The sequence below is a fragment of the Haemorhous mexicanus genome, chromosome 1, assembly GCF_027477595.1.
Source record: "Haemorhous mexicanus isolate bHaeMex1 chromosome 1, bHaeMex1.pri, whole genome shotgun sequence".
In the NCBI taxonomy this organism is placed as follows: domain Eukaryota; kingdom Metazoa; phylum Chordata; class Aves; order Passeriformes; family Fringillidae; genus Haemorhous; species Haemorhous mexicanus.
Window position 1 is genome coordinate 39,101,898 of NC_082341.1, and position 23,486 is coordinate 39,125,383.

General features: G+C 37.9%; 2 protein-coding genes across 8 annotated transcripts in view; one reads left to right on the plus strand and one right to left on the minus strand.

The window, feature by feature from the left end:
* The window catches only part of RARB (retinoic acid receptor beta), a 206,695-nt gene extending 204,382 nt beyond the window's left edge, over positions 1-2,313 (plus strand). For all 4 annotated transcript variants that reach the window (XM_059846447.1, XM_059846456.1, XM_059846464.1 and 1 more), the window contains one exon: positions 882-2,313. In XM_059846447.1, coding sequence (XP_059702430.1) covers positions 882-1,078 — 197 coding nt within the window. In that variant the 3' untranslated portion in view covers positions 1,079-2,313. The remainder of the gene's footprint in view (positions 1-881) is intronic.
* Positions 2,314-2,376: 63 nt separating this feature from the next.
* The window catches only part of TOP2B (DNA topoisomerase II beta), a 61,182-nt gene continuing 40,072 nt past the window's right edge, over positions 2,377-23,486 (minus strand). The window contains exons 17-36 of one of the 4 annotated variants that reach the window (XM_059846419.1): positions 22,922-23,014; positions 22,713-22,827; positions 19,724-19,845; positions 18,796-18,944; positions 17,986-18,217; positions 16,449-16,583; positions 15,816-16,016; positions 13,991-14,186; positions 13,746-13,837; positions 12,456-12,611; positions 12,242-12,325; positions 11,129-11,326; positions 10,654-10,798; positions 9,252-9,410; positions 8,258-8,465; positions 7,663-7,742; positions 7,235-7,345; positions 3,952-4,068; positions 3,066-3,163; positions 2,377-2,862 (exon numbers count right to left, since the gene is read on the minus strand). In XM_059846419.1, the coding sequence (XP_059702402.1) occupies positions 2,701-2,862; positions 3,066-3,163; positions 3,952-4,068; positions 7,235-7,345; positions 7,663-7,742; positions 8,258-8,465; positions 9,252-9,410; positions 10,654-10,798; positions 11,129-11,326; positions 12,242-12,325; positions 12,456-12,611; positions 13,746-13,837; positions 13,991-14,186; positions 15,816-16,016; positions 16,449-16,583; positions 17,986-18,217; positions 18,796-18,944; positions 19,724-19,845; positions 22,713-22,827; positions 22,922-23,014 (2,853 nt within the window). In that variant the 3' untranslated portion in view covers positions 2,377-2,700. Of the gene's footprint in view, positions 2,863-3,065; positions 3,164-3,951; positions 4,069-7,234; positions 7,346-7,662; positions 7,746-8,257; positions 8,466-9,251; positions 9,411-10,653; positions 10,799-11,128; positions 11,327-12,241; positions 12,326-12,455; positions 12,612-13,745; positions 13,838-13,990; positions 14,187-15,815; positions 16,017-16,448; positions 16,584-17,985; positions 18,218-18,795; positions 18,945-19,723; positions 19,846-22,712; positions 22,828-22,921; positions 23,015-23,486 lie in introns of all 4 variants that reach the window. The other 3 variants (XM_059846410.1, XM_059846428.1, XM_059846434.1) reach the window with 3 other exon arrangements.

Sequence of the window (23,486 nt, forward strand, 5' to 3'; positions counted from 1 at the left end):
GGCTGCTGTGTCTGTGCTGTGTCCCTGCCTGCTGACCACACACTGAGACTGTGCTGGGCTTTTTTTCTTCCCTAAACCAGGTGTTGTGGGCTCCCAGTCTGAGTGGTCAGGGTTGATGCAGTAATTTTGTTTAATCCTGCATGCCCTCACCTGCAGAGCCACCTCTGCCTGGTATTTGTGACAAGCCCAGCACAAAGAGCCTCAGCCAAGGCAGAGCTGAGCACTACTCAAGGCTCCTTCACACTTTGGTTGTTCATTAGCACAAGACAAGATGCCTGAAGAATACAGAAGGCAGCTTTCCCCCCCAACCCACAAAAACAAAAAAGAAAGAACCTTTTTGCCTGAATGCATTCTTTTATAAAGTAATTGTTTGTTACATTCTGCATCTCATTTCAGTTTTCTCTATGGGAAGGAAACATTTTGACTTAGATCACTGCAGTCAGTTCTCTTGCAGGATTCACCTCACCTATTAAACATAGGCAGAATTTTTATCATTCTTTGCAGAACCATTACAGTATAAAGACTAAATGTTATTCCAGTTTAAAAAGACATCAGCATGATCACAGCCTAATTTAATTTGTCAGTATAATTTAATGCCATTTTGGGTCCTTCTTTAAAAATAGGCAGCTCATCCAATTCACCTGTATTGACATATCAGTTGCTATGTGATAGATTTGAATTAATTTGTTCAGGAGTACTCATCTAACTCCCTCTTGAACTGCGTGAAACAGATCACTCACACACCTTTGTGTGCAAGAAGTATAGAAGGAGACACCCAATCTATTAACAAAATACATGCTGAAATTCCTCCTGTAATACTAACAGAAAGGAAATTGTATGAATCGTGCTCATGGGAAGGATTTTGTGTTTTCTTTTTAAAGGTGCAGAACGTGTCATTACATTGAAAATGGAAATTCCTGGATCCATGCCACCTCTTATTCAGGAAATGTTGGAGAACTCTGAAGGACATGAACCACTGACACCAACCTCAAATGGAAATACTGCAGAACACAGTCCCAGTATCTCACCTAGTTCAGTGGATAACAGCAGTGTCAGTCAATCCCCTATGGTGGACTAAGACATTTTCCAGCTACTTCAGACATTCCTAATACCTTATGTACAGGGATGAAAAGCAAGAAAACATTTTTACTGCTGCTTAGTTTCTGGACTTAATATATATCTATATATGTATATATATATAGATAAACCCAACAAGGACCAAGAAATTTTCATATGTATCGATATATACTCCTTGCTGTTTAAACTCTTAAAACTAGAAAATGCAAACTTTTGAAACTCTAAATCAGCCATTTCATGCAAAAAAAAAAAAAAAAAAGTTAAGCTTCTGTTTTCTTCTCTGAACACTCAATATTGCATGGTGACAAGACAGATTTCAGTCTTCAAATTCTGGTTGCATTTCTGATGACTTTGTACATACAAATCTATGGCTGTACTCTCCATACTGGATGTTTGGTGCTCTCCTTTTGTCTCTCATACCTAAAACGATCAAGACACCAACCACAGGACATGGACTACTGTACACATCCAAAGAAGGAAGTTGAAAGGACCGTCTGATTTAGTTGAAATATGAAAACTTGTCCTTGCTGCCCTCAGTTTGCATCTCCTTCCTTGTAAAAAGTATACAAAACGTCACTGCCCCAGCAGAAGAGGTATCAGTATCAGCATTAACTGCCAGATCAGTTATTCAGATGTCATTTGTTCCACTGTTAATGTCACTTTAAAGTTTAAAGAAGTGGTTTCTTAGCTGGCTGGTGACCTAGCTCCACAATTACCTGCTCCATTTCGACAGCAATGCTATAGCCTCCAAGGCAGAAACACTTTTCAGTGTTATCATGTTTTTGTTTACTTGTTCACAAGCCATTAGGGAAACTTCATGGGATGATATCCAGCAGACTCACTTACAGCTTTTCAATTGCTGAGTCCAGGGTATTTCCTTAAGAATCAACTGCCAGGAATAGCTGGGCTTTCCAGCCTTCCAGGTGCTGAGGAAGTACAGCTAGGACTTCCAGAAACACAAGGAGAGAATTTGCCTTCTTGGCCTTGTTAAATCACCATGAAGCAGAGTGAAAACTGTGGTAGAATGGTTAACAGATTTAAAGTGTCAGTTTCTTAGGTTTCATTTAAAGCACTAGTGGAATTTTTTTTTTTATATATTCTAGCAAGTCTGTGATGTACTTTCACTGGCTCTGTTTGTACATTGAGATTGTTTAACAATGCTTTCTATGTTCATATACTGTTTACCTTTTTCCATGGAGTCTCCTGGCAAAGAATAAAATATATTTATTTTAAAAATTGTGTATAAGTAGTCCCTCTAGCCCAAATTTTACACACACACACACACACACACACACACGGTAGTTTTCCATTTTTTAATGTTTAAACTTCATTTCAAAAAGCAGGTTTGCTGTTTGCAACCATGACAATTAAAATGTGCTTTAGCACAGCTGTCTAGAACATCTCTACAAGCCAGTCAGACAAATACATGACATTTCAATGAGTAAAAAAGAGCATAAAACTGTAGGTGTAAGAACAAAATGTTAAAATGCCTACACACAATAATAAAAACCATCAATTACATTATCACATAAAATAAGTCAAATGTACAAAAGTTTGCAACAGAGGGGACAAAAGGACAACACAAGATACTTGTTGGAAAACATTATTGTGCTCTTTGGGCACTTAATTAAACATATCAAAATCATCATCTTCATCAGACTCTGCAAAATATTTCACTTCTTTTCTAGCCCGGCCCGTCCGTGGCTTTGGGGCAGTTTCGGAGGCAAAGCCTGACTGGAAGATTTCCACATCAGAATCCTGGTCAAAAGCAGCCTTCTTGGATTTCTTTAGAAAAGAAAAGACAAATCAGTTCTGATGCTTTGTACATTTTCCATTTTAACATTCAGAATTGAAAAAAACCTCTCTAGCATCCAATTGCTAATGACATGTCAGCCCCCAGCACCATATTAGCAACTTATAAGGACTTAACTTTTATGTAAAGGAATTCATGAGGTTCTTTTACAAAGAGAAGAGAACATAGAACTGACCTTGCTTGGTGTGGACTTGGGTGTTTTCTTCCCAGGGTTGTATTCGCCTTCATTTTCTGAACCAGATGCTTTCCTTTTCTTTGCCCCTCTGCCTTTTCCTAGGTCAGAGATTATGAGTTAACTTTGTTGCTTTTTTTTAAAAATAAACTCCAGACTTTTTCAAACTGAAAAACCCTCTAGTGAAGTTACTTTAGTATGTCCACATGTTAAGCTCAAACCCAGTTTACTACTCAAGTTTCTTCACAACAGCAGTATAGTACAGGTATTTTTTTATTTTCTCAGTTTTAAATCTTTTCTACTTGTTCCACAGTCACCACTTACCCTGACAGCTCAAGCTGTCAGTTCAAGACAGGGAAAAAGTTCATGAGATCAGATAACTTCTACACTGAAGTAGAACTACAAGTCCTTGGTCACCTTCTGCACTGATTACACAGCATTAATTCACTGTTACTGTTTAGTAAATTTACTTTTAACCTCAACCATCAACACTGGTGCATCCTTTACAGACTCCTCCAATTACACTGCTTGCTGTGCTGTGTTGTGAGGGCTCAAGACAACTGGGATACCAAAAAATGGGCTTAAAACCCCAGAAAGTGCTACTTAATACAATTACTACCAGAATTTTACTGGCTTGGAAGGAGTTGAGCTCAAAGAAAATGAGCAGTATCCAGTAGAATTGAAGAAGGTGTGTGAGGGGTGCAGCTATTAAATGCATTCCCAACAGTGAAGGTCAGATGGTTTGCCAAGAAGTCAATACATTGTATTTGCCATAGGAAAGGCTGAGTAATTTACCAGTGATCAGTGTGCTCATAACTCACCACAATTATTGTGGTTCTTACAATAATTGTGAGCCCTGTGCTCCGAAGAGCCCAGGGGTGACTCTTACCTTTGGGTGCTGCCGTCTTCTTTGGAATGCCAAATTCTGAATCTGAATCAGAGTTCACAGTTTCCACCTTCTTGGCCTTGGGAGCTCTTTTAGGCTTAGGGGGTGCATCTAGTTTTGCTGTAGGAAGTTAAAAGATACTAAATGAATTCACAAATTGGTTGGACATATTAAATTGTACTAGATACTCCAATTATGGCATGAATGGAAGACATTAAAACAAGATGAGTGATTTCTGCACTTGGGGAAAACATACTTCAGCTTTTATGCTGGAACTGTGTGGAATAACCAGGAGGTTTCCTGCGTCCTGCTCTGAGAAGGATTGGCACACCCAGTACTATTCCAGGGTCCTTGGCTGAATACTGTTTCATCTTTTTGAGTACAAAACAGGCTACTAGTAGGTAAAGCGGCAACAGAAGTCCTCCAGCTTGGATACTTTCACCATGTCTGGATACATTACAGTATCCAGCTGCTTGTGACATTTTTGCTTTCAGGGTGGTATGACTGTGGACATCTTTCCCCAGGATTACTGCAGGAGTTTGGGAGGCAGTGCCTCTGTCTCTGGGACATTGCTTTCTGTCAATCTCAGTGAAAAAGAATTTTGGAAAATGCTGAAAGGAGAGGAAGGGAACATTCTGCATTTCCTGGAGAATTTCACTCAGTGCCACACAACTAATCTGGCCGTCTTTAAAAGATGGTCATTGGAATGTTCCCACAGTGAGTGTCAAGGGATAGAATCACGGAACCATTTTGGTCAGAGAAGACCCTTAAGATCATCAGGTCATGCGTTCTGTAGGCTCACAGATAAAGTGAGTTTTGCAGAAATCTCAGATACACACCTGACCTACCCTCTATCAGCCACAGGTGCCTCAAACAGGCACCTGTACAAACACTCCAGATACCAGGAATGTGGATGTTGGTGAGAACTCAAATTTAATTTATGGGATCACAAGGGGGATGTGTTCGGAGAACAAGAGAGTGTCTCCACAAGCATTCTGGTTATGATGCCTTGAACTGCAGAGAGGTACAACACACTGCCACTGGATTTGCTCTTCTCTGGAAACAGAGCCTGGTTTCAGTGGGCAACTCCTGTGAAGTCTGTCTAAGAGACAGCAAACCTCTTAGCTGCTACCTGGTGGCTAAAGGAACAGTCCAGAACACTGATTTCCCTCTGTACCAAATACAGGGGGATTCTCATCTGCTACTTTAAACTTACAGCCCTAATGGCTGCACAAGAGTGAAGGATCTCTTGACAGGAGCTTGAAGGCAAGTCAGCTCAGCCAAGTTCTCCACTAGGTAGCATGGCAGGAAACAGAGTGTGCAGCACAATCAATGTACACAGGCTCTCAAGAAGCCCAAGTGTTTGGCAGGAAGTCCAGGTATGGTATCAGTCCCACAGGTGACGCAAAGAGTAGCTCTCACTGCTAGAATCTCAGCAGCTGGGCTGTTCAAAGTTGTTCAAGCCGAGCAGCTGCTTATCAAGAGTTAGCCTGCTTTTCAAACTTCCTTTAGGCTTTACTATAAACCCCTAAAACCACAGACAGCTCAAACAGCTATGGAAAAGTTCAGCTGTCTCTTGATCCTCTGTAGTGAACAGCAGAGGTCAAGAGATTTCATCCCAAACTGATCGGAGTCTGAAGTCACAGAAAATCAAACAACTCTGGAACAATTGTTTCAGCCCCACATGATAAGCACTCCCAGTGTGAGGGTGAGTGGGTGGAACATTATATTACCAGAAAATGGGCTCTGAGGAGGCGCTGCCAAGTCCATGAAGATGGACTTAGAATCAAAGAGACTACGAAAAAGGGTAACCAGACAACCAATGAACTAAACCTGCTGGGTTATCACTGAACTGTCCAACTGTGATGATGAAAGTGTGGTCATGTCTGATCTGGCCAGGAAAGAAGAGCTGAAAACTGGTGAAAGCAACCTGTCATGTTGCCATGCACTGAAAAGGAGTGCCCCTAAGGCTACTCAGAAGGCAAAAATTTAACTCTTGCTTGCAAGAGAGCCGGTTTGTACCTACTTTGTGTGTGTACAGGTTAATCAGAAACTCAGAAATAGGTAATATCTCTATTTTAAGGTTTCAAGTTAGGCTAATGACATTCACTTACATCCACACCCTCAAAAAACAGAGAGGGAGAAAGACTGAATGTTAAATTGCATCCATGCCTGACTACTGCATACAGCGTTCACTCTTCCATTTGCTGGAGTACAGAAATTCAATATAAAAGACTACTCTATTAGAGATCAGCTATTTCTGTATGCAATCTATATTTACTGTACTACAGAACTCTACCAACAACTGGAAGTGTTTGAGAAGTATTCAGGCATTCAGTGATTTGAACTGTTAACAAATTAGAGTGGACACAATGCATCAAGAAATAGATTAGAAACAGGGAGGCAATGGAGGAAAGGGTGAAAAGATGCTGCAGTTCACTGGTGCCTAAAATAGAAAACAACATTTTTTTTTCCTCATTTTTAAGAGAATAAGTTAACTATTTTAACTGGCTACTTTCTTGTCATTCTCCTTGAGGTACCTTTTTTTACAGAAGAATTAATATTAAGTTCAGCTGCAAGTTGGTCAAAAGAAGTTTAAAAAAAACAAAGGCCCCGGTACAGGGAAAAAATGTGAGATGACAGTTCTAAAAGCTGACTAATAACTGAAAGAATTTATACCTCTGAAGTCTGAGGCAAGACTCTCATCCTATATTTCAAGAGGAAAAAGTCATAGCCTTCTATGCTGGTTTTGGCTGGGACAGAGTTTGTTTTCTTCACTGTAGGTGGTATGGGACTGTGTTTTGTATTAGGGCTGGAGATGATGTTGACAATGCAGGGATCTTTTGTTGCAGCTGACACTGACTCAAGTCCTTTTCTGCTTCTCACACGATCACACCAGCAAAGAGCTGGGGGTGCACAAGGAGGTATGAGGGGACAGTCTAGACAGCTGCCTCCAACTGAACCAAGGGATATTCCACACCTCCTGGTGTCATGCTCCACTTTACTTAAACCCCTGAAGCTAAAAACCTCCCATTAGTTAAACTATTTGAAGGCTGAACACCACACCCGGACATGGAAGGTATGAAGTTCTGACACTACAAAGTAACCCGTGGAAAGAAATAAATTAATGTTATTAAGGACCTGAAGAAAGTTCATACCCTGTTGCTGAATTTCACAGAGCTCAAAATAAATGAGAGCAGTTCCCAATTTGAAGGCTGAAGAGACAATGAAAAGGTGAATGACTTTCAAATAAAAGGACTGGCTTCCAGGCCAACTCTATACGTACCCTTTTTAGCAGCTACTGTTTTACTTGGAATTTTCTCTGTTTGTTTTGGGGCAAAAGATGATGAGAAAACAGGACCAGAATCCTCATCATCACTGTCCAGTTTTGTTGTATCTACAATCATATAGTAAGTTTAGAATAAGATTCATTCACGGCATATAATAATTACATCAATATTAATTACAGAAAAAATTAATCTCAATAACTGTTTGTGATGCTACAGCTATGGATGTACTATGACTTCCTTACCTATGATATAAGCTTTGTTCCTCTAAAGATCAGAACTTCTTTCACTTTTCCCCTTTATAAAGAAGGAGGATGTGGACATCCTTCTACTGCAGCTACTCTGTGAAGTTTGTGTGTACCACTCCCCAATACATCCCATTAATAGTTGCTATAAAAGTTAAACGGAATTGTGAAAACAATCTCACCATCATCCGTCTTCTGAGAGTAAGATGGAAAAGAGAAGATGTTCCCAAAATCTTGATTTTTCTTGGCTTGAGATGTTTTTCTACTTACAAGCAAAAAAAAAAAAAAAAAAAAAAAAGGGGAATGACATGAGTTACATCAAGCACATACTGAAGTCCGTGGACATCATAATATCCATGCAAAATTTATATCCTGTTTTAACATTTCCAGCAGCAGTCAAACCCCTCAAACTGACATCTAGTCAAGAACTCCAGGCATTTAAAATTAACAGAATTACAATTTTTTTTCCATAGTTCTCTATACCAGACTGGCAAAAGACAGAAAAGAGAGAACCTTTAAAAACACAGTTTAACAGATAATGCTACAGACAGTGTATCATATCTATTTTTATATATTATTATATTATTATTTTAAATCATGAGTCACCCCTGCACAGGTCAGCCGCAAGGCTGGGATAACATACACTTGAATTCCTCCACAGTTTATTTTTCATGGTGTATGTAGAGCAATAACAGGCTGATGTTTCTCAGTTTTGTTCAGACACTTTTGCATTGAAAAGATTATTAATAAAAAATACTACTGAGTTACAGTACTTACTCTGGAGATGGCTTTGATTTGGCTGGGGAGAAGTCATACTCATCTTTTTCTAAACTGTCTGAGGGAACAAACTCATCCTCTCTGTCATTTGTAACTGGAGAGGCTTTTACTTTGAGCTCATCCAAATCATTGTTATTGTTGGCATCATCATCATCGTCTGCATCATCTTCTTCTTCTGAGAAGTCAAAAGTGTACTTGGGCCTCTCAGCTGAGAAAATCACACATGTACACAATTCAGGAGAGTTTTTCATGTTATATAATACAGATACATATACAAATCAAAGTCCGTGAACAATCCCTGCCTCAGACTACACAAGACGAAAGAGTGGTGGATAATAAATTTGTTTCAGCCTGGAAGAATGAAGGGCTCAAAAGAATAAAAAATAATTTAGATGTTAGCAAACATCCAACACCCCTTGTAGCTTGCCCAGACACCTTCAGCTAAAAGCATTATGGAGACATTGTGCATCTTTGAGAAGTACTTTGAGAAGCCTTCACTTAAAACTGAAGCTTTCTTGAATCCGCCATTTGAAAATCCTTCCTAATTTTCCAGAAACTCTGTGGGGGGTTTTTAAACCATCACATACTTATATATTTTCCAAACTTTAAGTCTTGGTTTTCATGGAGTGTTCAGATTTTTTTGATAATTTTTTCTACCCTTGTAGGCCTTATTTGGCAGTATAATTGTATCAGAGTAATTTTTTTGTTTGTAAGAATATCATCTTGTCTGTTTATTCTATAATTCCCTAGTTTAGTGAGTAATTTCTATTCCAGTGCTTAAAACTGGGGACAAGATTTCTGATCCAAATTACAAAATCTTTCATAAGAAATTCCTGATCTTGACATTAAGAGTATTCTTCACACAGTGAAGAGAATGTAATGCAAGTTACCTGTAGGCAATAAAGTCCTAAGGGAAGTCCTATGGTCAAAGGAAAATGTGGGTTTATAGTTGAAACTTTCAGTCACAATACACAATTCACAAAATCTTGGGTACCTGCAGCTCTCCTAAGCAGAGAGTCTCTTGGAATAATCACGGGCTCATTTTCTTCCAAATCACTTTCAGACTTGGATTCATCATCTGACCACGGGTTTCGTTTCTTCACTTTTTTTGCACTGGATTTTGTAGATGATGGTGTCCTTCTTACCCTGGCACCTGCCAAAAGTAAAAGCATTTACTTCAGTCAGGTTAAAAAATTTTTTCATCTTTTCTAATTGTTTACAAATTTAGCATAAATTTTCATCTTAAGAAGTTCTCCTTTAAACATTGTAAATTTTCTTCTCCTCCAAACGTTGCAAATGTTCTTTTCCTCCCTGAAGGAAGATTTAACATGAAATTATTTCACACAGAACCTGACTGGCTGCTGCCAAAGAAATTTGTTATAGGACTGAAAAACATAAAGTCCCTAATTTTAAGTTTTGCCATCAAACTTGTGTTTCTTTAAAGGTTGCTAGAGTTTTACAGGAAAAGAATGTGCAGTTTTCCATTATTCAGGGAACATGATCAGAAGCAGTTTTTGGAAACATACAACAAACATGGGAAGTAGAGGATATCCTATTGTGGGGAGGGGGTAAAAATGTGGTCAGCCAGTCACAGGGCAAGCTCAGGACAAGCCGGGCTAATTTGCCCTGGCTCAACAGTGACTGTGGGAGATTTGAGCTGCAAGTAGACAAGTCAGTCATAACTGTACTCAGTGAATCTACTCAGGTTGGATAATCCCCTGAATAATTAAACCCAGATCTTATCTCAGAATATTTATTTGTGCAACAACATTTTTTTTCCTTTTTTCTGAAAAAATAAACCCCCTCATACTTAAACCTTCTCTTCTGTCTCCAGCTTTTTGTTGCTGCCTCCCTGTTACAATTGCTGTCAAACAGCAATAATAAATTCCCACTAGCAGAGGAAATGGGGAAGTGAATGTTGGTCACCTGCCAAGCCACAGCACCCACAATTTTCTGAAAGTCAGAACAACTGAGTATGTCAATAGAAAAATACATTTATTTAACCAAGTTGTACAATCTATACTACTACTCAGACTGAGGGGCTGAAGGTGACTGCCCTGTCCTTCAATATCAAAGAGCACACAAACTAGACATTTCAGTTTGCAAAAAATTAGACTCATTATGTAAAAATAATCTATTTTTCTATACACAAATTTGAAGATTTAGGACCCCTCTGCCCCCATAATTCAAATGTAGAAAATGTAAGATCCATCACCCCCAGGAGAGTAGCTTACACAAAGAAATTTCAGAGTACTTTCAAATATTTCATTTTAGGGAAGAAAACCAGATGAAATAGTGATTATTGTGCTGTATTTCCCTCCTCACACTATTAAAAATGCATTTCATGCCCAGTAAATACTCAACTAAGGTGAACTATGGCTGTGCAAGGGTCTTACCAGGCTCCTTCTTCTCTCTCTTGGGTTTAGGGGTTTTAGCTGCTGCAGCTGATGCATTCAATGAGTCATCCCCACCACCCTCAGCTGGCACACCACCAAACTCTTCATCAAATTCCATTTTTATTGCTAGAGAATCAGTTTCACCCTAAAATTACAAAAAAAAATTATTTACACCTTTATATTTCAAGACTGAACTGGAACAGTTTTTCAGATAATAAATGAATGTAGACTAGAATATCAACATTTGTTGAGTAGTCTTGGAAAGAAGTTATCTCAATCAAAACACCTGAACAATAAGCAGTCTCAAGAGGTTTGCAAATGTAAAAGATATCCAGTACAAATTTCTAATACATTAGGTCAGCAAAACAGTGCAAATACAGCACTAGTGACGATCTGGCAATTTGGATTTATGCTACTGGAGTAGAAAAATACACCAGCTAAATAATAAATAACTGCAGCAGTAATTTTGGTTTACCTTTTTCTTTTTCAGCAATTTCCTGCTGGCATCAGCTTTCATGGCAGATGTAATCTGTGGAACTATTCTTCTGCCAAATGGTGATGGCATGGTCTCTTCCAGCTGGAGTTTCTTCATCTTGGGTTTCCCCACTTTGCCTTTTATTGGTTTGCCAACCATGCCAGCCAGAACATCTTCTCTTTCCTGTGCTTCTACTTTCTAACAAACAAGGGGAGGCAGGAGGGGGGACACACATTATTTTTTAAAGAGGACAAAGTGGAACATGATTATTTAAGATTCAGCTCCTTTTCACATGGAGCATAAGGCTCCCCTTAATTCTCACTTGAATTGGAACACAATTTTCAGTTCTGGAACAGTGTCCATTAATCTTGGTAAATTCATTATTCTGTAGAGCTAAAAACTAGATTTTTATTCAAGAATAAATACAAACTTTTGGACATTGTTACACTGAAAAATCTTTCTTCTCTAAGGTTTTTATTTCACAAGTATGTGTCTGGTACTGTTATAAGTTTCCATTATTTCAGCATTTAACTTCAACATTTAGTTTTGAGTGTGTCACTTCAAGAGACTGTACCAGCCCTTTTCAGACAACATGAAAAACTGAGGTTCAGCAGGTTATCCACCAAAGGGACTTAACCTTTTTTCAGAATTACTGATGAGGCAAACTAAGGACCTCTCATATAATATTTATAGTCTACACACTTAATTCCTGAATGTACAATTCTGAATTTGGTAATACTTACTGCCTCACAAAAAATTAGATCATGTAGAACTACTGCAATTATTACCATTACCAGTTACTACTCACAGGTTTTTGTGTCATCTAAAAACCAACTTTCTCCTGGTTATTTTTCTTTTAATATCACTGACTTGGAAAAAACATCAAATTGGATAGATGCAAGAAACAATCCCTGAGAAACACTACTAAGAACACAGATATCCAATACTGATTTCCCAATTACCATTATATTGTGAAATGAATCTACTTTTGATTCAAAATATGGTATTTTAAAATTATTTTTCTTAAATTTTAATTCATTTTTATTAGTTAGTGGTTTTAATTAAATTAATACGAAATTAATGTCTAAGAAATATATATAAAGTAAAACATACTTCAAGCTCTTCAACAAAGGCTGCCAGATCTTCTTTCCAGAGGTCTGAAGGAGATTTCCTTTTAAGATCATTTAGTTCTCTCTCCTACAACATCAAAGTAGTATAGAGAACGTAAGCACAACTAAAGCAAATGCCACGGAAGACTAAACATTCCCAACAAGCACATCAGCATTTACTGTGCCATTTTAGAACAAAGCCTTCCAGGTGTACCAACCTTGGAATCTCTCTGCTTGATCAACTCTTCCACCTTCTCTTTTGTGAGTGACCATAGGGACATGTTCAAAATGTAGTTGAAGTCAGGGCCAGAGGCTGGACCAGAAGCAGAGGAAGCATCATCATTTGCATTCTGAGAGTCCTCCTCTTCTGCTGCCTGAGGTGAAACATTCCCAATTACAAGTATTAGTGATCTTAGCTGTGTGCATGAACTGTGACACTGCTCCAAGGCACCATCACGGAGTAGCAAGGTGTGCCCTCACAGGTTCAATAACCTGAACATTTTCTGGACCTTTCCAAAAGGCCATGTTCCTGTGACCTTCTAGAGCCAATTATTTAATCGTTTGATTTAAGTAAACAAATTGAACCTCTGCTAGACCCTTGCATGCTGCTGGCTGCAGATACTGGTCCTGTCCCACCCATCTCTCAGGGCTGAGACACTTGCCCTTTGGGTATTCATAGATATCTGTTCCTTTAGAAAATGAGCACAGTCCTTTGAATAACTGCTGGTATCAAAGCCCCAAATGTGCAAACTGGGGTTTGAAAGTAGATTAAAAATTCTCTAATTAACAGTTTTGTTTTAAAATAGAAATCACTCCATAGAGTTAAAACACAGTATTAAAAATACAAAACAAATGTGAAATCAAAACAAATAGATAACAGTGGCAAAGATACAGAAAAGGGATGGGTGACAGAAATTCAAAGCTGCTTTTCAAAGCAGTTCCATCTGCCCATAATAATGGAGATGTAACTTTGAAATTAAACTCATCACATCTCTCTTTTGGAACAATAAAAACTGGTTGATTTTTAAAAAAGCAGAAACAAATACAGGTCAAGGTCATGGTCAAATTTACTACAATAACTTTAAAAGTCATGGCCTTATAATATCCATGTTTCTTTACAGAAAAAACAATTAATAAGTTATGTAGAAATAATTACATTGACTAATTAGTTGTAAGTGTGGGGTAACTGATGCAGCACTTTCTGTATCAGCTAGTCAGAAATCAAGTTGCTAGTTTTGATTTGGGTATATTAAGAAATTCAGTCCTCTGCAATCTCTTTTTTAGACTTGTACTATCTAGTTTTCTTCTAAGCATTTTCCATATACAATACCGGTATTACATGACTTTATTTTTGTGTAAGTTCAATGGTTTTTTAAATGGAAGCCAATAAGGAGTAATGAATAATGTTTTTAAAGTGCTATGTGCGTGTTATAAATTAAGTTAGACTACTAGAAAACAAGCAATATCATTTATAACAGTAATAACATCAACAATATATAGATTATTACCTTTTCCTGTGCTTCTTTCCAGGCTTTTACTGGATCAGATTCATAACCTCTCTGGACCAACATCTGAATCAAATCTCTTTTTGATCTGTTCTCTACAAGATACACACAAACACAGAGGTGACAAGGAAAAAAAAAAGAAGGAAAGTCAGTGTCGTGAAAGTCGTGCATGTAAGTATTTTTTACTATACTTAAATACGTTCCAGATCTGCCCCCACTGTTAACAATTCCAAATTCTATTTACTCACCAATGGTAATTTTTCCTTGTATCTTCTCCAGGATGAAACGAGCTTGGTTGTTCAGCTTGGTGGACTCTGCACCCAGCATTCCCACAAGCCACTCCTTGCGCAGGCTGTAATAATGTAACCGCAGATCAAAGAACTCCTTCAAGATGTCCTGCACAGTTTCGTACTTCTTTAAGCACCCCATGTGATCAAACAGCACCTAGAAAATACAGGACAGACTTGAGAGAGGCTGTGTGACTCAAACTTTGCTGGCCCTTGTGTTAAGTGTTCAGTTCTACTGCACGATAAAAGCACCGTACAAAAAGTGGTACTTGAGTGTGAACTCAAACCTCACTTTGGAGCTTCGCAGCACAGAGCTGGATGGTCTTTATTTTTAGTCACAAGGAGATTTAGGATGAGATTTATGGCAGTACAATCAAATAAAAAGACAGCTATATAGAGTAATATGCCTGAATTCACTTGAATGACTAATTTTATCTACATATTAAATCACAAGTTCAGCGGCAACTGATGATTCACAACTATTTAATATAACAGTTGCAAAGCTTAATAATCCTTAATAATCTTTCAATTCAGCTGTGAAATCTGTCACTTTTCAGCTGTGAAAACTACCATCCTTCAAGTCCAAGCACAAAGTAAGAAATCATTTTTACTTGATAGGTGGAATCAATCCTGCCTGGCTTCTGACATCTCCAGTTTAGACATTTATAGGTGAACTAGTCACCCTTGGTGCCCTCCATAGTCAACTGAAAGAAATAAACCCCTCTAGGGGATAATTCATCTATCCAAAATAGCTGTCTGGGAGCTGGGGGACAATGGCCAAGCTCACATAACTTTTTAAGGTTCTTACACTAGGACAGATTAATTCCCACACAGGTACAGAAAGCAGCCCTTACAATTTATTATTGATTTTGGCAGGCAGAAAATGCAGGAATTCAGCTGCAAAACATTTTGTAATCTGTGAAATGTAAAACTGACAACAGCTTCTCACAGTAGTTTCTACAGTTGTTTAAACATGTGAGAAATACCATCACCCTGATCTGGTAGATTGGCTTTTCAAGTACAATCTAGAAAATTAGTTGAGCAATTCTAAGGTCATTAATTTATTTTTAACCTATTTTCACATAGCTTTTGATGTACACAGCAATAGCAACAATAATGATATTTGTGTTTTGTGGTAATATCTGAAAGTAGCATCTGCCATAAAAAAAACCCGAACTGTTTTTTCAGTATCTGTAAAGACAGGATGTTTGGAAGTCTTTGTAGACATTAACTTAAATTACATTTAAATCCCTCTCAGAATAGACAGACAGGTATATTTATTCATATTCTTAGTAATTAACAGCACTATTATGTCTTCAGCAGCTTAAGAACAGTGTTTACCACACCTTACCACCTAAAATTTGATTTATGCTGGTGGAAACATTGGATCATTTAATTCATATTAGAGGAGTAACAGTCCCGCAGAAAGTGCAATTTTGAAAATGTAATTTGTCTCAAGTTTAAAACTCAAATCTAATTATAATACGGCAGAAAGTTATTTGTATGATCTACTTTACTTTAACCACTTTTGGTTCACTGCACAGGAGATTTTCAATTACAGGAAGGCAACCACCCCAGCCCTGTCTTATCTGAAAGACTCATCATAAAACGGATTCACTTATTCATATTGACTTAGTATTGGTCATCACTACAGTTTTCTACTATTGAAACAACTTCAAATACACAATGCACTATTCAACACCAAGAACCAAAGTTTACTACAAAAACATTTGATTTTACAACAAACAACAGTAGGGATTCTAATAGTCAAACATGAAAAAGTTACCATAGAATTACAAGTAAGACTTGTTTGAAGCTTAAAGACTTTGTGCAATCCAGCAGCTTCTGCCTGCGCAAGCTTTTCTTCTGTCATTTTCACAACGAATTTCACAGTTGTATCAGTGTGGTATTCCTTATAGTCAGAAATTAATGCTGGAGTTTTTTCGGTCCCATTCAACATAGGTTCTAGAACCTGTTCTTTGTACACCTGTTGAAAAAAGGGCAGCAAAAAACAGAACCACTTGAAATGCCTTAAAACTGCAAACCAAATGAACAACATAAACTTTCAAAGCGCTGTGCATTACATCTGGCACCAGTTACAAGTTACAGAACGAGTGTAACCTGCGAAATGCAGGCCAAGAGTACCACAAACATAAGAGGCAGAAACTAGGACAGAAAAGCCTCCTGTAAAGTGGATTAAACAGGAGAAGAAGGTGTTCTCTGTAGCATGGACAGCTGATGGCACAAACAGAGAACCATCTTCTACAAAAGCACACAGAAGAATGAAACCATGTTCCCTTCCATGTATGTATAATCAGAAACTGTGTTCGAAGTTCACACAGATGTAGGATTAAATAATTTAATGAGGAATTCTTCACTGTTTTTTGTTTATACTAAAATGTATTTCACTACTACTTACCTGGGTCCATGTCCTTACAGGAAGCTCTGTAATCTCTACTGTGTTCCTGTCAACAACAAATATTTCACCACTCACTACATACTGATTTTGACCAAGTTCCTGAATGGTTCCTTTGAAGTTTTTGTAGTTTGGAAGCTGAAATTGGAAAAACCATCAAAGTGGTAATCTTTAAAACAATAAAAAATTATCTTTACAATAAAATGTCAAAAAAATATTTATTTTCCATACTCCATACACTTATCACTATATTGTCCTAACTCATCAACAAACCTCTCAGACTGAAAATCTGAGGTCATAGGAAAAATACTACAGAAAAAACAGAATACACACATGCAAGTGACAGGACCAATTATCCTACTGTCCACAGATTAGAAAAATTATTAAGAAGATGCAGCTGAACCCAGTGAGGTGATGGGGTTGTGTTTTGATTCTTTGGTTTGGTTTTTTCTTCCTCTTTCTTAAAGAAAACTCCAAGCACAATTAAGGCATGACAGAAAGCAGATTAACACCCCACAAAAAGTTTACAGAAGTGGTGCTACCACCCCTAACCATTTTTTCATTTTTGTGCTGTTTGGCAAAGATAGTGGACCCATCCAGGTCAAATTATAACTAACAGGCTGAGGAATTTTTTTCAACAGGATTGATTTCCTTATCCAGCTTGACACAAACACATACCAGCATACAGAAAGGAGCTAGATGGAGGCAGAACTGCCTCTTTCAAGCACAGTGAGCTTCAATTGACTGTGAGACTACACAGAAGGCCTAGGAGTCCTAAAGGAAGGGCAATAGATTGCATTAATTTAAAAAAAAAAAATCTTATTATTCCCAAGAATTTGAAAAAGGAAAGCCAGTATGTCTTGAAAATTGATATTGCACACTCAGTGAACTGCGATCTAAATAGGGAAGAAAAGATGTTTCTGCTTCTATGGCTTAGTAAACACAGCCAAGCAGCAATATTCATCAGTTATAAAAGATTACATCAACTGTATTTCATCTCCTGGTCACAGATATTATGGGTTCACACAGGTATTCTTCCTGCACAATTTTTTTCACACCACTTCTGAGACTTCTAGAATTTTGAATAAACAGAAGCTAAATGCACTTCAGAAGTTGCTGATTTCCTTGAACAGCAGCAATATCTTTTCCTCTGCCTACAGATATATAAAACAGAGAACAATTCAGACAAGAGAAAGGAAATGTTATCTTTAGCTGAAGATAACTTGAGTAGTACCTTCAAAAAGGAGGAGTGACACAACTTTTTACTCTACTGCCATGTCACAACTACCCTGCAAGGCTTGTAACAGTCAGCAGACTGAACAAAAAGTCCAGTAAAATAATTGCTAAAAATACAAATAGCAATGTTTTTGCTTCAAAGTTCACTTCCCCAGCCTCATCCCAACAGTCAAGTAAAACTTCTACATAAAATTACTGGGACAAACCAATTCAGATGCTCCAATAATTAAGAAGTTCTAGAGAGACAGGAATTGATTTTGTAAGTACACGCATATAAAATACCAGTATATACTATTATTTTTACCATTGGGTGGGGATCTAGGCCGTCCAGCATTCGTCTGACATTGTTTACAATCTCTCTGGTATCATAGTTTGGAAGTTTGCATGCCCAGCCAGTGCCAATTCCTTCAGCTCCGTTTACTAAGACCATGGGAATGATGGGAATATACCATTCAGGCTCTACACGTTGGTTGTCATCATACAGGAATTTAAGCAAGTTGTCATCCACTGATGGAAAAAGTAGCCTTGCTAAAGGGCTTTAAAAAGAAAAAAAAGAAAACCATTTAACCTCAAGTCCAGTAAGTAAAAAACATTTTGCTTTAAGAGCCCTTGGGACCAGATATGATCTGTTTGCAGATTTTTCTCACATATTTCTCTCTCTTTGCCATTCTGAAGCTGGAAATCCAATGTACACATCTCCTGAGATAACGAAGTTCTTCCCAATGGAAGACTGTGTTCATAAAGATGAAGTTTGTTTCCTTCACAGAAACACATGTACACTAGCAACTACTGACATTTAGGATCTACAAAATATCATTCTTTAAAGCTTTCAGAACACACAGCTCAGTGTGACACTTGGGCACTCAGTAATAAAGCAACACAGCATCTAAATAGTTGCAAAATTTCCTTGCTTAACTGTAGGAGTAGCAAAATGTTACGGATATTCAAAACCACACTTAAGAGATCCAAAGCAAAATACAAGCTTCTATTGAAATATTCAAACTTTCTCCATTTCTCTCCCCCACCACCTCCAAAAAAAGGAGTGCTGTGAAAGGATGAGTTTCATAAGAAGGCTATTTAAAAGTATGCGTTTAGCTTGACATTAACAGTTTACCTTAACATGGTGAAAATATAGCGAGGGCTGGCAGCATCCTTTCCACCATGAAGCCTGGTGCCAAACTGACCAATAGGTTGTAGCAGATTCACATTGTTACTTCCAACAAAGTTCTGAGCCAAGTTGACTATAGTCATCATTAATGCTTGCTGCAAGAAAATACATATTCATAGTAAGAAGTATGAGACAGTCTACCCTAATCAGCCAGCAAAATCTATTTTTAATGGCACAAAATTGTGTGACTAACCTGAATTAAATTTTTAAGAAAGCAGTCTCCCTGAGAAAGGACTGTTGTAACCTATTACAAGGGCTGCTGGGAATACATATTCTGTGCTTATGAAAAGCCCTGAGCATCTCAATTTCTTCTAAAGCACTTCTCTGGGGTAAGTGAAGGGATATAAACTGACCACACCTGCATGCACAAACCACTACTCATGGCTGCTCAAGGGAGAAGCGAAGGGATGGATGGGGTTGTTAATATGGCCACTCTTGCTAATATTTCAGATATATATAAACAAAACAGGAGCTAGGAAAAAATCTTTGTTCTGACACTGTAATAAGTTTTTGAAGAACAGTCTTGGCGTCTTCCCTTAAAATACTGTGTTTCTTGTTTCAGACAAAAACTGTCCTAGAACATAGTTCCTATATTCCTATGATTTCAGAATCTAGAAGTTGTTTAGGTAATTAGTTATCTACTACTTTGCCAAAACCCACAACGTGTTTGGGATAACACTGTGCACCAACACTTGGAAAGAAAGGAAATATGCTGTCTTACTAAGTTACATACAGTGTGTGGTTCATTTCCTTTAAAAGCAGACCTATGATTAGCAGAATTATAGTCAAGTTTGCAATTTTAATAGCAGAAACTTTTACCCAGTATTTTAGACAGGCTAAAAGTCCTTACAACTTCACCATCCTCCATACTCACCTCCCCATGGTGATAAGCTGACATTTCAGCCACAGAACCAGCCAGCTGAGCAACCTTTACTTCACGTTTATCATTCCTCTTAAAGCAAGTGAACAGAACCTTGCGTTGCCCTGGTTTCAGACCTATTGAGAACATCCCATTTTCAACACACACACAAGCAAATGTTTTCATGTGATAAACTTGTTTTGCCTTACTATCATTTCTAATCTCTCAAAAGAAGTCTAAACAGTGAATAGAAGCAAATTTACACTGGAATATCAATAAAATAAAAAACATACGATTTTTTTAAAAGGAATTTAAAATATTTTACAAAACCCAAAAAATTACTATAAAAGTGGAAACACAACCTTTTCAGCCAATTATACAGCCAATTATGAAACATATCGTTCTAATAAACTGCACCTTGATCCTAAATGTGCAACTTCCACAAGTCACGAATTCTTTCCATTCTACTCAGCAAAATCTTTTTCCTAAGAATATCAGCACAAATTCAGCAATGACAGCTGTAACTGCAGCTTACACGTATTTCACAGAACTCTGAAATTTTATTTCTTGTGTGAAATTCTCAAATACGTATTAAAATTCAATACCAAAAAATGTTATTCTCTTGAGAGCTTTTAAAGTTTTAAGAAAGAAGACAGTCTCGGATCTTCTGAAAATGTTTATTTTCATTGCTTAGGCACACTTTAGGAACAACAGCTGTGTGGAAGGGATTGCATTATATTTCCTGCATGTTATCCAGAACTTGATAACCAGTTCCAGATCATGCTTATTGAGCTAGTCAGTGTTTTAATTCACATACAATTCTAAAATGCACTAAAATATTGTTCAATGTTACCATTAGTACAGTGGGTCAAACATAAGAGCAAAAACTGGAAGGAAGACCAAAAAAAAAAAAAAAAAAGAGACTGACTTTAATTTCCATTTCATTTAAATATGTAATATGCGAACTTTTTTACACTGGCTCTGCATTATGTTTTTCTACCAGCATTCTGTGGAATACAACAGACTTAAAGGACTTCCTTTACAAAGGAGAATCACCAAGCAGCAAGAATTGTAACTACCAGCTGTGAAGAGATAGTCAAAATGTTCTTCCTCTTCATTATTTTTTCTGAGATCTGCCACCAGGCTAGCCTGTCATATATCACCTGATGATGCTAAAGGACAAAAATGATTGCTAGAGCACTACACCTCCTGCACAATTCATATATCCATGCCCAGAATGCAGAATTACAGCCAAAGCTCGTAGAAATATGAATTCTATAGGAATTATATATCATAGGAATTAGGAATTCCTCATGGGAATTATATATAATATTTGTAGTATTATATATACACCTAAACTGTTACATATACACACAGACACACACAAATATATAAATAACTATGTTCCCTTCTTATTTTCTTACATTTCTGTTGAAACAGTCCACTGCAAGTTCATTCTTAAATATTTAAAGTTCCAGCAAAATCATTCTGCTGTTTCTGAGAAGGCAGTCTGGGTACAGTACGTTGTAAGGAGCAATGATCTCTTTAAACACACAGCTCTGTAAGTACCCAAGTATGAGATGAAGTAAGTCTGGAGAAGCTGAAACAGAGACTGACATCCTTTGGTTCCCTAGGTGTGTATCTGCATACCTAACTCAGTTTCATCAAAACTGGGGATCCATCTTACTGGGAATTTTACTGCCCCTACCCCCTGAATGATCCGTCTCTTTCATGCAAAACACAAAAAGCTCTTGCTGCATGAATATTTTGGTATAAGTGTGTAGTATTAAGAAGGCTGACCAGTGTCACTATAAAATGTACTGGGAACTGGAGATAAATGCACTTCACCCCTCCCCAAAGTCTCAAGCCCTTTTTCCTGATCATAGTAAGCTTGTGCACACAGACAATGACATGGGCAGAAATTCCTGCTCATGCTGTCTGCAGACAGTTTTACAAATGAAGCTGTAGTGCAGTAAAACAGCTCCTTTTAATGTACATGCTATTGCAAGGGGAGGGTTAGTAAACCTGACTGACAGAAGCCTAGCAAGATTACAGGTCAGTAAACACTAGAGCACTGCCTGTGGTGCAAGACTGAGGGGAGAAAACATTTGCATCTTCATCTGCACTCAGCTGCTGACTTGAATGTTAATTATTATAAGCACTTAAGAGACTTGCCTTTTCGGATGGTATGAGCAGAAACAAAGCACTAGTAGGGCCTAGGGAATAGATCTGGTTAAGTAAAAAGCCTGCACAGCAACAGCTTCAGCTTCCTCACAGAAGAAACATGGCAATTCCTTAGCACACAAATCAAGTAATTGTTCAGGCTGGAAGGGACCACAGCAGCTCATCTGGTCCAACCTCCCCAGGCAGAATCATCTCAGAGCACATTGCACAGGATATGGTGTCTCTCTTAAATATCTCCACTGTGGGACACTCCACACCCTCTCTGGGCAATCTGCTCCAGTGTGCAGTCACTGCACACTGAAGAAGTTCTTCCTCGTGTTCAGGTGGAACTTCCTGTGCATTAGTGTCCACTGCCTCTTGTCCTATTGTTTGGCATCACTGAGAAGATCCTGGCTCCATCTTCTTGACACCTCCCCTTTAGATACTTGCACACATTAATAAGGTCCCCTATCCATCATCTCTTGAGACTGAACAGGTTCAGCTTCCTCAGCCTTTCCTCACAAGAGAGATGTCCAGACCCTTAATCATCTTCACAACCCTTCACTGGACCTGCTCTAGGAGCTCCATGTCTCTCTCGTACTGAGGAGCCCAGAACTGGACACAGCAGATGTGGCCTCACCAGGGCTGCACCTCCCTTGACCACCTGGCACTGGCTCTTCCTAAAGCACCCAGGATACCACTGATATACAAAATGATAAACACATGCATGGAAGTTCTTATATTCTCTACTTGAATGCATTGATTCCACTGCAAATCACAGCTCTAAAAACCATCAATAAACAGAAATATTCCAAAAAATGATAATGAATTATCAGCTTACCATCAACAAGGGAAGGGATAGATCTCTCGTTGTCCGAATTTGAGAAAAGGATCAACTCCTTGTTAATGAAATCATTGTAAGTCAAATGTTTTGTTGCTGTACCATATAAAAATTGCTGGAAAAAACCACATACATTATTCATTCAATACCAAAACTACATTACATTTAAATCTCACCTGGCAGATTTATTGCTATTATCTAGGACTAACCTCGGGAAGGCCATGTAGTCGACGCTGTCGCCTGTCTTCCATGAAATTTGTTAACCATTCTTTTCGGTCATCAATCTTCTTCTTACTGAAGGCCTGGAAAGATTCCAAGTACACTAAAGTACCAGCATATAAATGTTTGTTAAAATGTATGTTACTTCAGTCAGAATTTTAAGTATATTGCACTTTCTAATCAAGTATTCAATAAGGCTTATTTGGACAAACTAATCCGTATAACTAACGTTTACATTTAAGAAGCAGTAAAAGTACACGACTTTTCAGACATTTTTGCACAAGGTTTTTTGTAATGACAGATGTCTCACTGTTTGCATTTTAAAATTTATATTGCTTTCCTGAAATCTGCACACATTTAGACAAATCTTATCATTCTTCTTCCCTTCTTCACATCTGAGTTGTGCTTTGACACACAGGTTTGAAGGTCTTTCCCCACGCATCTTTAAGGTTGGATTCATCATTTAGACTGAGCTCTAACCAGCTCTCATCAAGACAATCAAGTGAAGGTATTAGAAAAAATATCCCACTCTTGTCCTCTCCATGCCCTTTCTGC